Raw genomic sequence first — 14,305 nt, 5'->3', positions numbered from 1 at the left:
CATATTGCATAACCATTATGTACTAGCACAACCAGGATATTGACATTAATACATTGCACCTATCTTATTCAGAATTCCCCAGTTTATTTTTGCTCAAATGTGTATCTGTGTGTATGAGATTCTGTGCAGATTCACATATCCAGCACCACAGTCAAGACACTGAACCGTTCAAACATCACCGGGATCCCTGGTGCTGCCCTTTTATAACTACACCCACCTCCCTCCTGGGTAATGATGCTGAACGTCTATCGTGATTGTGTACCATTTGTATGTCCTCTTTGGCGAAATATCTGTTCATGTCTTATGTTCATTTTTTCTTTTTTAACATCTTTATTGGAGTATAATTGCTTTACAATGGTGTGTTAGTTTCTGCTTTATAACAAAGTGAATCAGCTATACGTATACATATATCCGCATATCTCCTCCCTCTTGCATCTCCCTCCCACCCTCCCTATCCCACCCCTCTAGGTGGACACAAAGCACAGAGCTCATCTCCCTGTGCTATGCGGGTGCTTCCCACTATCTATTTTACATTTGGTAGTATATATAAGTCCATCCACTCTCTTACTTCGTCCCAGCTTACCCTTCCCCCCCCAACCCGTGTCCTCAAGTCCATTCTCTATGTCTTCATCTTTATTCCTGTCCTGCCCCTAGGTTCTTCAGAACCATTTTTTTTTTTTAGATTCCATATATGTGTTAGCATATGGTATTTGTTTTTCTCTTTCTGACTTACTTCACTCTGTATGACAGACTCTAGGTCCATCCACCTCACCACAAATAACTCAATTTCGTTTCTTTATATGGCTGAGTAATATTTCATTGTATATATGTGCCACATCTTCTTTATCCATTCATCTGTTGATGGACATTTAGGTTGCTTCCATGTCCTGGCTATTTTAAATATTATATTCATTTTTTAATTGAATTGTTTGATTTTTTTGCTGTTGAGTTCGAAAGTTGTTTATATATTCTTGATACTAGTCCTTTGTCAGATATGTGGTTTGGAAATATTTTCTCTCAGTCTGTAGCTTGTGTTTTTGTCTTCTTCACATGGGCTTTCAAAGAGCAAAAGTTTTAATATTGATGAGGTCGACTTTATCAACTTTTACTTTTATGGATCGTACTTTTGATGAACTCTCTTTGCCTAGACATAGATCCCTAAGATTTCCTTCTCTGTATTTTTCTAAAAGTTTTATTCTTTTATGCTTTACATTTAAGTCTATGATCCATTCTGATGATTTTTTGAAAGATGTGAAATTTAGGTCGAGGTTCATCTAATTCAGTTTTTCTTATTGTTTACCATTCATCCATTCTTGCAGTCAACAAATATTTACTGAGTGCTTTGTAGGTCTGAGGCACTGTGTTTGGCATTGGATTTTTCCATGTAGCCTATTGTGTTGAATCAGTCCCCCATCTCAGTACTTACAGGCAGTGCTTACTCTGCACAGTACCATGTAAACTGAAATGCATGAGTGTTAGGACTGTGACCTTGCTGTGCACAGTCCCATGGAACTGTCATCCAGTAGTTAGCCTGGTACTGTACAAGGCAAGGACTACCCGTATATATTTGTAAATTTTTATTGCTTTTAATAAACAATAATAAAGCACAGTATGATAGGTGAGTTCCAAAATTATTGTCATCTTAAGGAACATATGTAATTCGTATTTTATTTTATTTTTATTTTTTAAATTAATTAATTTATTTATTATTTATCTTTGGCTGCATTGGGTCTTTGTTGCTGTGCGTGGGCTTTCTCTAGTTGCGGCGAGTGGGGGCTACTCTTTGTTGTGGTGCGCGGGCTTCTCATTGTGATGGCTTCTCTTGTTGCGGAGCACAGGCTCTAGGCGCGCGGGCTTCAGTAGTTGTGGCACGCAGGCTCAGTAGTTGCGGCTGGTGGGCTCTAGAGCGCAGTCTCAGTAGTTGTGGCGCACAGGCTTAGTTGCTCCATGGCATGTGGGATCTTCCCAGACCAGGGCTCGAACCCGTGTCCCCTGCATTGGCAGGCAGATTCTTAACCACTGCGCCACCAGGGAAGCCCCTAATTCGTATTTTATAATCAAGAAATATGCTTTCAAAATATAGATCTCAACAGTTGTAACATTGATTTCAAAGATCCAAGAAATTGACACTCTATCCATAAAGCTCTTTATAATTCAAGTTCCTGGGGATGTGAAGATGTCATAAAGATCTAGAGTAGAACTTTCTTATTAATCGATTTATTTTGTGATACCGCCATAAGGACTCTTGATATGTTGAATCTTCCCATGAAGTCTTAACGTTTTCATTTCTAGAAACATGTCTATAGTGATTAAAGGTGATGGTAGTACTTACCTGCCAAAAAGGTATCTCTGTTATCACTGACTGATAACTAAATACTTGACCTTATTTGCCAAGCTAAGAGTGTCAGTCTAAGCAAAGTTAGTTTCTTCTAACTTTATATATTTACTAGTTGTTATTTTTTTCTCCTAGCAAAGGTAAATGGCATCTCCGAATTCACAGATCCTCAATTAATGGAATTTGGAACCACGATTATAACTACTCAGATCATTAGGTCCAGAATAATCAGGTGCACTCTGAAGTGGGAGAACCAAAATAAATAAGAGTTATCATTTAAAGGGGACTGAGTGGTGACTACAAAACCACCTGTTATGATAAATTCCCTATGGCTTAGGTTCTCTTAACCCCTCTAAGTTCCATGGGATAAGACTTATTCACTGTTTATCTGGTGAGGAAAATGAGTACCACAGACTATAAGCTAAACAGATTCTGTGTGGGAGTTTGAACTTTTTTCACATCCAAGTGTATGTGCTTTCCACAAGAACAGTAGCCTAAAGAGAGGCTGCAGCTGGGAGCAGCGTGGAGGTAATAAGCAGTGACAGAGGGAGAAGAGATGAGAGCTAGTGATGAAGAAGCAGGTGGTGGATCGTCTTTGCCAGTTCTGGGCATAAGGTTTGGTGGTTAAGACTAACCTTTGGACTCAGACAGACCTGAGATGGAATCCTAAGTTTTCCATTTGCCAGCTCTGAGATCTTGAGCAAAGTTGCTTAATCTCTCTGAGTCACTATTTCTTCAGCTATAAAATTAGAATACTATCTACCTATGAAGGTTGTTTTGAGGACAAAAATGAGATAATGTATTAAAACTTCCACAGTGCTTAGCATAGAGTAAGTACTAAATAAATTGTGGTTTAGAGTACAAAAACAGTATTATGGTTTAATATTTATTAAATATTATGTTAAAAAATACTGTGCACATAATATTATGTATGAAAGGAGGGAACACAGCCAGGAATTCCAAGCCTTAAATCTGCACACGCAAAGTTAAAGGGGTATTTTTTTTCCCCTACTTTCTTTAAAAATACTTCTTCAGCCTTTAAAAGAAAATTTTCTATCACAACTAGCAAGAATAATTCTTAGTATTTTGATGTTTGCCTTGACAGGGGTCTCCTACTACTCTTAAACTGTGATGCTGAGCATTTATCTCCTTAGTGATGGTTTTCAGTCTGTAAGACGCTAAGCTCGTAGAGCAGTAATTCTTATACTTAGAGCACATCAAACTCAGTTATTCTCAAATTTAACATGCTTGGATTCCTCAATCAGGAGATTTCTGTTTACAGAAAGGTTGTACGATTAATAAAAACAACTGGTGTGTACCTTTTACCCAGATTCACCAATTTTAAACATTTTGCAACATTGTGTTAACATTCTCTCTGTATAGAGACAGATGTTTCTGTTTTTCTGAACCATTTGAGACTAAGTTGTATACATTATGCCTTAATAATTCAATGTTTTTCCTAAAGAACAAGAATATACTCTGACAAAACCGCTGTACAGTTATCAAATTCAGAAAAGTTGACATTCATATAAGTATCTTTATCCAATCTACAGCCCGTATGTCTAGTTTTTCAGTTATCCCAATAATGTCCTTTCTAGCACTTTCTTTTCACTGTAAGATCCAGTCCACACACTGCATTTAGATGTCATGCTTTTCAGTCTCCTTTAATCTGGAATGATTCCTTTCTTTATCTTCACAGCATTGAAAATTTTGAAGGAAAAAAAAGATTATTTATAGACTCTTGGGTTTCTCTGATGTTCCTCATGATTAGATAAATGTTATACATTTTTGGCCGGAGTACTGTATAATTGTTATATACTTCTCAGGGTGTCATGTCCAGAGAGGCATATATGTCCATTTGTCTCTTATTGGTAAATGTTAAGTTTGAACACTTGGTTAAATATTGTCTGATTTCTTAATTTCTTTTTGTAATTAATGAGTAATATATGTGGGGAGGTACTTTGAGACTCTGTAAATCTTCCATTCTTTATCAAACTCCAGATTCAGCACCCACTGATAATTCTTGCCTTAAGAATTAGTTTTTCTACGATGGTAGTTAAATGATGATTTTTCTAACTCATTATTCAGAATTTTACTATAAGGAAGAGCTTTCCTTTCTTTATGTAATATTTAGTGATCACCAGTGTAGACTCACTCATGGATTTGTTTTTTTATGTGATAATTGAAGAATCATTCAATAAGTTTTACTGAAATGCTCATCATTTTCACTCTATGAAAATATGGTTTTGTCAAAACAAGTGAGCTAACATTTTATTATTAGCTGTGAAGTGCACTTTATATGTAATATTTAATACAACAGCCCTCTGAGCTATGTGTATTACCACTATATTATGTGCAAATTATCACCTTAAACATGAGGAAAGCAAAGCTTAGACTAGTCAAGTAAATTCCCTCATCAGTGAAGTCAGGACTTGAACTCAAGTCTGTTCAACTTCAGAGTCCACAGCACTATGCTCCCTCTGTGACTCGCTTCACAACTTCTGTAGTGGATCTCATGTCTTTTTGAGAGTTTTATCACTTTTCTGACAGTTCTATCCACATTCCACACCACTATTACCCTAAGGAAGACTGGGAGTGGGGTGGAACACTGTAGACGCCCTTTCCTTTCTCCGAAGGATAAATATATGATAGCAATCCTTCTCAAGTGATTTATCATACTGTGTTCTTGCTCCGTATCAAGAACTGCTTTAAAGGGAAAAAGACATCCCACAAGGGTAATTTGCAGTATTATTTAGCAGTAGAAGAATAGAGAATGCAGTTTTCTTTGTCTGAATCACGTGTAGATGAGCCTCAAACCTCCACCCTCCCCATCAACTTTTTTTAATCCTAAGAACCAGCTGTTGGCTTAACCTCTTTTCTACCTGCTGGATGCTTTCCGAATCACTTTATCCAGTGCTCTATTTAAGTGATCCCCATTAAAGTCCAGAGCCTGGGGAAATCACCCTGGTTCTGTGTTCCCTAGCAACATCCCTGAGAGTAATAACAGCTGCCTAACCATATGCCACTAGAAAGATGTTGTAGGGAAAGTACATACAAAATTGATGTTAAATGCCCTAAATCTTGAGGCTTCAGACATCACAGTCACCATGTTTGATTATTTACCTTTAGTGCTGCAAATGCAAAAGGGAAGAATAAATATAATTATCTAAAATGACAACAGATATACTGGATGAGCTTAGCAATCAGTTCAATTGCTAGATATTTTCTTGCTAAGATAAACAGAGAAATGGCTATGATAAAAATTTTTAAATGTTTATCAGTCTTTTGTGTCAAAATTAAGTTGTACTTATGTTGTAACATGACATAGCATATTTAAACATTAAGGAAACTTATAGCTCCTTACAAATTTTTGTTGATATTCTGTATTTTTTTCTGTGTTAATTTACTGTCTGTAGTTTTGCCTTTTCTGGAATGTCTTATAATTGGAATCACATATTACATAGCATTTTCAGATCAGCTGCTTTCACTTAGTAATATGCATTTAAGTTTCTTCCATATCTTTTCATGGCTTGATAGCTCATTTCTTTCTAGCACTAAACATTCCATTGTCTGGATGTACCACAGTAAATTATCCATTCACCTGCTGAAGGACAGCTTGATTGCTTATAAGTTTTGGTAATTATGACTAAAGCTGCAGGTTTGTGTGCAGGTTTTTGTGTGGACATGAGTTCCCAACTTATTTGGGTAGATACCAAGGAGCATAAATGCTGGACCATATGGTAAAAGTATGTTTATTTTTGTAAGAAACTGTCAAACTGTCTTCCAAAGTGACTGTACCATTTTGAATTCACTCATCCTTGCCAGCATTTGGTGTTGTCAGTTTGGGATTTCAATCATTCTAATAGAAAATAAGAATTTAATTATTAATAGCTTAACCACTACTTCAGGAACTGCTACCATTATGGTAGTATGTGTCGTAGGGAGGAAAACTTACTACCTTTTGTGGTTTCTTTGCAAAAACAAATTTCCCCACATTTAAAAATTATTAATATGTTCCTTCTCTCTGTATCCTCCCTCCCACATCTCTTTATAGCTTAAGCTTTTGGATTTCCAAGCAGTTCACAGTAAGGACAAAGAGTGAAAAATTATCCTGGACTGTTTTTTCTGTTTTAATCAACAAGTAGCCTGTTACAGTGGCCATTATCCAACTAATAGACAATAATTCAATAAATATACATGCCTTTTTAAATACTGAAAAAATAATCTGTGACATTCTTTGAAATTCTACTCAACTTTCAAATTATTCCTAATAATTTTCAGAATTTCTGGTCACCAGTGGGCTTGGGGAGGGGTTGCTTTTTTATTTTTTGATTATTACTCCTTATTGTAAGCAGCCGATTAAAACAATACCATATTTTAAGGTTAGGTCATGCTATGAAATTTATTTTAATGATTTTTGAACAAAAATCCATTTCTTCCTCCAAATTTTTAAAACACCCACGTCCCAGTAGTCAAGTTGGGCTTTTAAAACAAGAATATTTTGTTTGTAAAAGAGATCATGAAAATAATTATTTGTGTTAGTTAAAAGCTCTTCCTGATTTCATTTTTCTCAGTGAATTTATTTGCCCAGGAAAAGTTACTTATTTGCAAAACCAAGTGACATAGAAAGTCTAGGCCAATAGTCTTCTAAATATTTGTATATGAGGAAGTCTGATACTGTAAGAGATAACTGTAGAGCTACCTTGGTTGGAGGTCAAGTGGAGAGAGAAGAGACTACAGCACTCGCATCCCTTCTCCTGCCTTCTCCCAGGTACCTCTGAGGAGTCCATAGGGCTCCTGGAGAAGAACTGGAAAATTAGTCTAAATTATGATTTGTATTTAAAGCAGCAACAGAACCAAATAGTCACTACTGAGCTCTTTATCATGGAGTCCTACGTGTCTAATTTATAAGGTTTCTGAAGTAGACTTCAGGGCCTATGTTACATTTTATTACAGCCTACAACTTAAGAGCAGACTGGCAAGAATTAAACGAAAAGCCTGTTTCACAGCTGTTATGCATCTGGGAATTTGGTTAAAAGGGCCTAGCTTAGCTTAGCCTGGGTTGTGATAAAAAGCAGGGTGTACAGGTCTTTTAAGTGAAGTCCTGTGCTCTGATCAGAGTTGTATTTAATACTGGCCCATAAGTCCACATAATTATAATTTGTAAGAGTCTTTAAGACGTCAGTAACTTTTAAATCTTACCTTGTGAAAAATGATTATGTCACCTGTGGACTTTAAAAGTGGTTAGCAAACTGAGATAAAGGTGATAATCAAACTAAATAGTTCTCCATCCAAGTTTCATACTTACTGTGTTCCAACTATTCGTAATTTCCTACTCCATTTAATATGCTTTAATGAGCAGTGTTAATTCTGATAAATGAATGCTCCATGTAGACGTGTTGTACCGCAGGGAAAGGTGGATTACTTTTCTAATGTCGCCTTCTTACTCCATTCTGGCTTTCTCCCAGGCTCGCAGATGGGTCAGGGGCTGTGGAGAGTGGCCAGAAACCAGCAGCTACAGCAGCAAGGCTACAGTGAGCAAGGCTACCTCAGCAGAGAGCAGGGCAGGAGGATGGCTGCCAGCAGCATTGCCAACACCAGTCATCGCAAACAAGTCCAAGGGGGCATTGATATATATCATCTTTTGAAGACAAGGAAATCGAAAGAACAGGAAGGGTTCATTAATTTGGAAATGCTGCCTCCCGAGCTAAGCCTTACCATCTTGTCCTACCTGAATGCAACTGATCTCTGCTTAGCTTCCTGTGTTTGGCAGGACCTGGCCAATGACGAGCTTCTCTGGCAAGGGTAAGTTCAGCCCACCGTGTTTGATCCAGATAGCTCTAAGTAGAATCTTGCCTACAGGTTGTGGGTTTTTTGTTTTTTGTGTTTGTTTGTTTGTTTGTTTTGGGGGGGGGGTTGGTGCTGCTTGTTAGCATAAACTTTACCTGGTGAATATTTCATCTACTTTTTATATTTTCTAACCACTATTTGTTCAATGAATTAGGCAAATATTAGAAAGCAAAGAGATAATCTACTTGCTGAAGTGAAAGGAGACTGTAGAAATTTCAGCAGCTCTTTTACCAGTTTAAATTTAAGCTATAAATCTAAGAACTTTTGGTGCAATAGAATCTATGGAACCTAAGTTACTCCTTAATAGATAGTATACATGAGTCATGAAAATGAAAGAATCTTTGAATCTTGGGTTTTCCAGCATTCTTTACCAAAGTTTATTTGTCTCATTATTTTAAAATGAAACTTCTGAACAGAGTAAAACATGTCTAAAAACAAGTTTTCTGAGACTTTAAAACCATTTTTTTCAATGAAAATCTATGGAGAGAATCAATTATCTAAATAGCCAAACTTTAGTAAAAATGTATTACCAACAACGACATTTTTAACTCAGGCTTCCCGATGCTACAGAATTATAGTATTAATTATGTAGTTCATTTCTCAACCTTCAAATAACTAAAAATCATCAATATCATCTTGTTATTCTTCCCTTGTCTTGTCATAATGAAGTTACTGTGGAAGTGAGAGGAAATTCTATTAGTAATGTTTAAAGTGTAGTTATTAATTTTTAATTGTTCAGTGTAAGAGGAAAGAAAAGTACTTTAAAACTGGCTCACTTTTATTTATAACCTCTTTTCTACACTTCAGTATTCCCATCAAACTTAATTTATGATCCTATATTTGAATTTTGTAGAAGAGTTTATTTCTATGCTTATATGAACTCACTCAGAATGTAGTTTTCATTTGGGATTTAAATTTGGATTGTTCATTTTTAAAAGAAATGCTTCCTTTAGTGTTTACCACATAATTATGCCTATATATCTGACGCTTGGATTTTTTTTTTTTTCTTAGTGATATATTAAAGGCTAGCTTAGTTTTTTGTTTTTTTAATTTGGATGTTGAGAGGTTCTGTTGCTTTCATGTAGCTTAGTAATAAAATCAAAAGCTATGGGACTAGATTAAAGAGACTGCTAAAATAGTGATAATTTTCTAAACAAGTTACTGAACTCATTGTTATGAAATCAGTGATTTCATTTGGATGATAAAAATAATGCAAGGATATAAATTAACTATTAAGAAGATATTCCCATATAAAATTAGATATTTTACCCACTATCCTCAGAAATTTTGATGTTACAGGCTGAGTCGGTAACTTTCTGGTTTTCTTGTAAGCTGTGTGTGTGAGAAAAGAAGGAAGTTTGAGCCAGAAATCAATGATGAATATCAGAAAGTGAAAATATGGTGTACATCCAGAATTTCCAGGCATTGTAATAAGATGAAATGTTAGCTTTCAAATAACAACCAGGAGCTAATGCCTCAAACAGAGTTGGAAACAGGTATACCAATGTGTAGAAACAGTGTGTTTTGAGGTATGAACCATTAGCATTTTAAGTGTTACAGATTTTGTAAACAATCATATATAGCTGTGATAGTAAACAACCAGCGTTTTGAAGCAGTATCTTAAAAACTGCTAAGCTTAATGTTGCAACTTTTCATTTAAGTATTGAAGTTATAGCATTACAATTTCTCCCTCTGCCCAGCAACCTTCCTCCTTCCACCAATTCAGTTATATTTCTCAATAGAGCACATAGTTGCTTAATTCTGTTTAAACTCTTGGTTAAGATTGCAAACTCAGGAGTAAGCTCCTTGGATTCAGATCAAGCTGTGTTTCCCTGGGCAGCTTTTTTATGGTGTCTGTTTCTTTATCTGTAGCACCAAATCATGGGATTGTTGTAAAGACTGAGCAAGTTAATACTATTACAATTCTTTAAATAGTGCCTGGCATCTAGTAAGCACTTGGTAAATGTTGGCTATCATCATCATCATCATTATTTATGTTTAACTTCAGTAGGACTCACGAATATTACTAATCTTTGTAACTCACATTTGTTAAGTGCTGTCAAAATTGCTAAATTGAAGGCATTTGTCTATCTTACTCTGGTAAACAAGTAAAACAAGTATAAAAGTAAACATTTTATACTTTAGAGCTGTAAAATCCAATTTTATGTTATTTCATATCACTATTTTATCATACATATACACGTTTAACTTAGAAGAATCCAATATGGTCATGTTTTCTCATCCGATTTTATCTTACTTACAGGTTGTGTAAATCCACTTGGGGTCACTGTTCCATATACAATAAGAACCCACCTCTAGGATTTTCTTTTAGAAAATTGTACATGCAGCTGGATGAAGGCAGCCTCACCTTTAATGCCAACCCAGATGAGGTAAGTGAAGAATTTGAATATTTGTGACAGTTGAACTTTATTGTTATCTTGCGGCAGCTTTCCAACATAATAAACTTGCAAGTAAATTACAAGTCACTGAACATGACTTTTCAATCACTGCAAAGCCCGGTATTTGAAGTTATTGCTGTGTGACTTAGTCGTTTCTTTTTACCTTACCATGTCATGTTCTAACCTTGCTACCGGCTCACTTTGTATGGCAGCTTCCATGACATATATGCAGCCCTCCACTGGACTTGGTTGAGATACTACTACATCATAAGTCGAGAGCACAAAATGTGTTCATCAGACTTTGTCTGCAGCATTTACTTTGTTTCATCATGTCCATTTAGTAACAATGCTATTTTTATCAGAGATAATCACAAAGGACATTTTTCTAGCTTGTGACACATCAAAATGTCTTTAAATAATGCCTTTAACAATCTAATACATGATGGCATAGAAACAACTTATAGATTCTGTTATAAAACTGAATAATTTTGCCTTAATTCTTTAATTCTTTTTTTCTTAAGACAATAAGCAAACACAAATAGAGAGCAGAGAGAGTGGGAGAAGCAAAAAGAACTGTTTGAAATTAACTAATTATTTAATTATTTCTTAACATAACATATGAGTGATCAAAATGTGAAGACAGTTCTTTCTCTGATTCCCCCTCACCCCTGTTCTTATTTTAATATATTCTGGAAAGGTTCAGAGTTTCAGAAATGTTTAAGTATCTACTAGACGTATTCTTAGAAATCTAATAGAAATTATGTAACACTCAGAACTAATACTTATGGGTCGATCATTTTCTATGGAAAAATTTATCTGGCAGTTATTTTAATTTATTTAATTTTCAAAAACCAACTTTCTTCATTTGTTGTAGAGGTATTAAGGACTCCCTAGTTACCTTAATATTAATATTCTTTTATTAATATTAATTAATATTAAAGAGCTACTGATCTTATAAATATGCACATAATAATACAAATGACATTTTGAAATTAAATTGACTTTTGCTTATTATATATGATTTCTCTGTTAAATTTTTCTTGTACATGAATAAAAATATAACACTGCTACAAAGGTTTACTAATACATATACATCATCAGTTAAGTCTTAGCCCAAATACAGCAAAGTATATATGTTATAAAGCAAATATGTTATAAGTAACAAATATGTTATATTTGTTCTCTTTCACCAGTTTTTACTTTCAGTGAATAGAAGACTGATACTTTTAATGAAAGTAGAATGATTTATAAGAAGTTAAAGTTCAAATTACAGATTTGAAACCAATATAATATGGATGTTGCTAATTAAAACAGTTCATATGACTAGCAGTATAATAAGAAATATTTTGCATCAGTATCTTGAGTTAATTGAATGATGATTACTGGAGAAGAACTGGTGCAGGGTAATACAGTGTTTTACTCCAGATACGCAGGAATCAGGAAAGGCAGCTATTACATGCCCTGTCTTATGCCCAGTTTATCAAGGCATACTGGCTCCAGTCATGAATTAACACCAGTGTTGAGTAAAACTGTCATCTTCAATTCATATCACTTGCAAATGTTACGTTCTAAGGAAAGTGTAACTTGGTAAGTACTGAGTTATAGATTTTCAAAGTCAGACAAGTTGGATGTGATTGCTCATATTGATTATGGTAAGTAGTCATTCCTCACTAAAAGAGTACCAATTATTAAACAAGTTATAAAACATCCTTATTATGCAAAGATGAAACTGTAGATAGGCCCTTCTATACTAGAATATGATATGGGTAGTTTTAAATATCTAAATTGGAAAAGCTAGATGTCAAAATATGTTTCCATCTTTGCAGCTACATATATCAGACTATAGAGTTCTTGTTACACATCCTCGAGAGTGTTTGGGCGGGGGGGCCAGAAAAAAGAGGCAAAATTAAAGTCCTCTTTTTATCTGACAAAAAAATATTTAAAAATTTAAGTCAAATATTTACTTAAAGAGGGGATTCAAATTACTAATTAAAATAAGATTTTTAGATCTTCAGATTTTTACTTATCCATCCTACCTACCATTGTTATTGAGAGTTGGCTGTATTTTTTTCTTTACTCCCTGGCCTGATTCAGGGATATCCTGGAGCATTCCAGAAGTATTGAATTTACTGTTCTGAAAGGGGCACATACTGCTGCCAGGCGGCATGGAACTGAACCATTCAAAGTGACTTTTGGTTCCAGAATTCTGCTTCTATGCTTTTATGGACATAAGTAACTCAGCAAGCAGCTGTCGCCTAATAACAAAATAGAATTCTCTCTTTACCAGAATATACTTAGGACATAAATAAGCATGGAAGGACATTGAAGTACACGTGTAGGTGCAGGGAAATGAGGAGAAGTATTTTGATAACTATTCCACACTTGCTCTCATTGACTAATAAATAATCAGTATCAATTTGGTTGTTTACCCAACCAAAATATCATTGAAAGATTATTCTAATAGGTGTTTTTATATAGAACTTACCTACAATGAGTCATACTTTAGCCAGGTCTTAGAATGACTCTTGCCATGACTTTTTAGTGCTAGCAATCAGGAAGTACTTTATGGAGGTTGATTTTTTTTTCCCCCTTCACTGGAGCACTGTCATCAGATGTGTTATTTGGGTTCATTTAAGCCTGAGAAGTAAATTATTTTTGATGATATGTTTAAATGTAAGTGGTGTTTATTGTAAGTACCTGAGATTAAGATGTATATAATTGTTCAGCATTGTAACAAGTCTACTTTTCCATAATTTCTAGTTCTGTACTTAACATTTTGATAGCAAGCATCATTAAAATATTATAAAAATAAGAATACTTACAGCCACAGGGAACGAGATTCTCCAAAGGACATCGTTCATGTCACGGATATGGGTAACCAAACTCCACAGCAGCTGCTGGCAGTGGCTTATGGGGTGGGGGAGAACTTCCGCACAGTTTGTGGTACGATTGTCTAGCACGCTGCTGTTATATGCATGACATTGTGATCTCAGCTGTATGTAAAGTCTTGATCTTATGCATGAGCTTGTGTACTTGTGGCAGGTGACCACATTCTAGTAAAGGAATGTGCTAAAAACCATCTGTTTACATTAGGCTGTATTTCCCCTGCATGTACAAGTTACGTGTGTGATTTTATTCCACAGCAGTATTATAATAAAGTAATTTTACTTATCAGCCAGTAAGCTATATTCCCTGTGCTCCATTTAGTATTAAACTTTTTCTTGACATAGTTATTTTTAAAACTAGAGCTTCTGAAATTGGTAGTGAATGTGGTTTAACTTTATATTATAGGTTTATTTTTATTCATATTTCTATAAATATGTTTATAAATTTTAAAAATGATATCCTCATTGGGGTCAGGTAAAAGAAGTCTTTTTTAAAACTATGTAAGCACATTTTTCCTGTGTTCATATAGAAAGACCCGTATGCATTCTATTAGATTGATCTGGAATAGAATCTATTAGAAGAAACATTTTAAATTTGACCTAAACATATGTTTTAGATGGAAATGTATGCACGAACTATTTTTGAGTTATCATCTTCTTTTTGTTGTTGGACCAGCTAAAATATAAACAGGAAATTTGGAGTTCTCCATTATAGAAAAGAACTCAGGTGTTTATACTCAGATTTTACAATATCTCGTATATTAAATCTTACTTTTTGCTCCAGTATACAGCAGAAAAATGTTCATTGCCATTACTTCATAGCATAGAAACAATGA

At 34.9% G+C, this 14,305-nt stretch overlaps 1 protein-coding gene across 1 annotated transcript in view; it reads left to right on the top strand.

Annotated features, from left to right (window-relative positions):
- Nucleotides 1-14,305, top strand: part of FBXO8 (F-box protein 8) — a 36,903-nt gene that overhangs the window by 6,600 nt on the left and 15,998 nt on the right. The window contains exons 2-3 of the mRNA XM_036855751.1: nucleotides 7,804-8,140; nucleotides 10,449-10,575. Coding sequence (XP_036711646.1) covers nucleotides 7,812-8,140; nucleotides 10,449-10,575 — 456 coding nt within the window. The 5' untranslated portion in view covers nucleotides 7,804-7,811. The remainder of the gene's footprint in view (nucleotides 1-7,803; nucleotides 8,141-10,448; nucleotides 10,576-14,305) is intronic.

The sequence above is a fragment of the Balaenoptera musculus genome, chromosome 6 (assembly GCF_009873245.2).
Source record: "Balaenoptera musculus isolate JJ_BM4_2016_0621 chromosome 6, mBalMus1.pri.v3, whole genome shotgun sequence".
Classification (NCBI taxonomy): Eukaryota; Metazoa; Chordata; class Mammalia; order Artiodactyla; family Balaenopteridae; genus Balaenoptera; species Balaenoptera musculus.
Note: the sequence above shows the minus strand (reverse complement) of the source record. Positions and strands in the feature narration are given on the sequence as shown.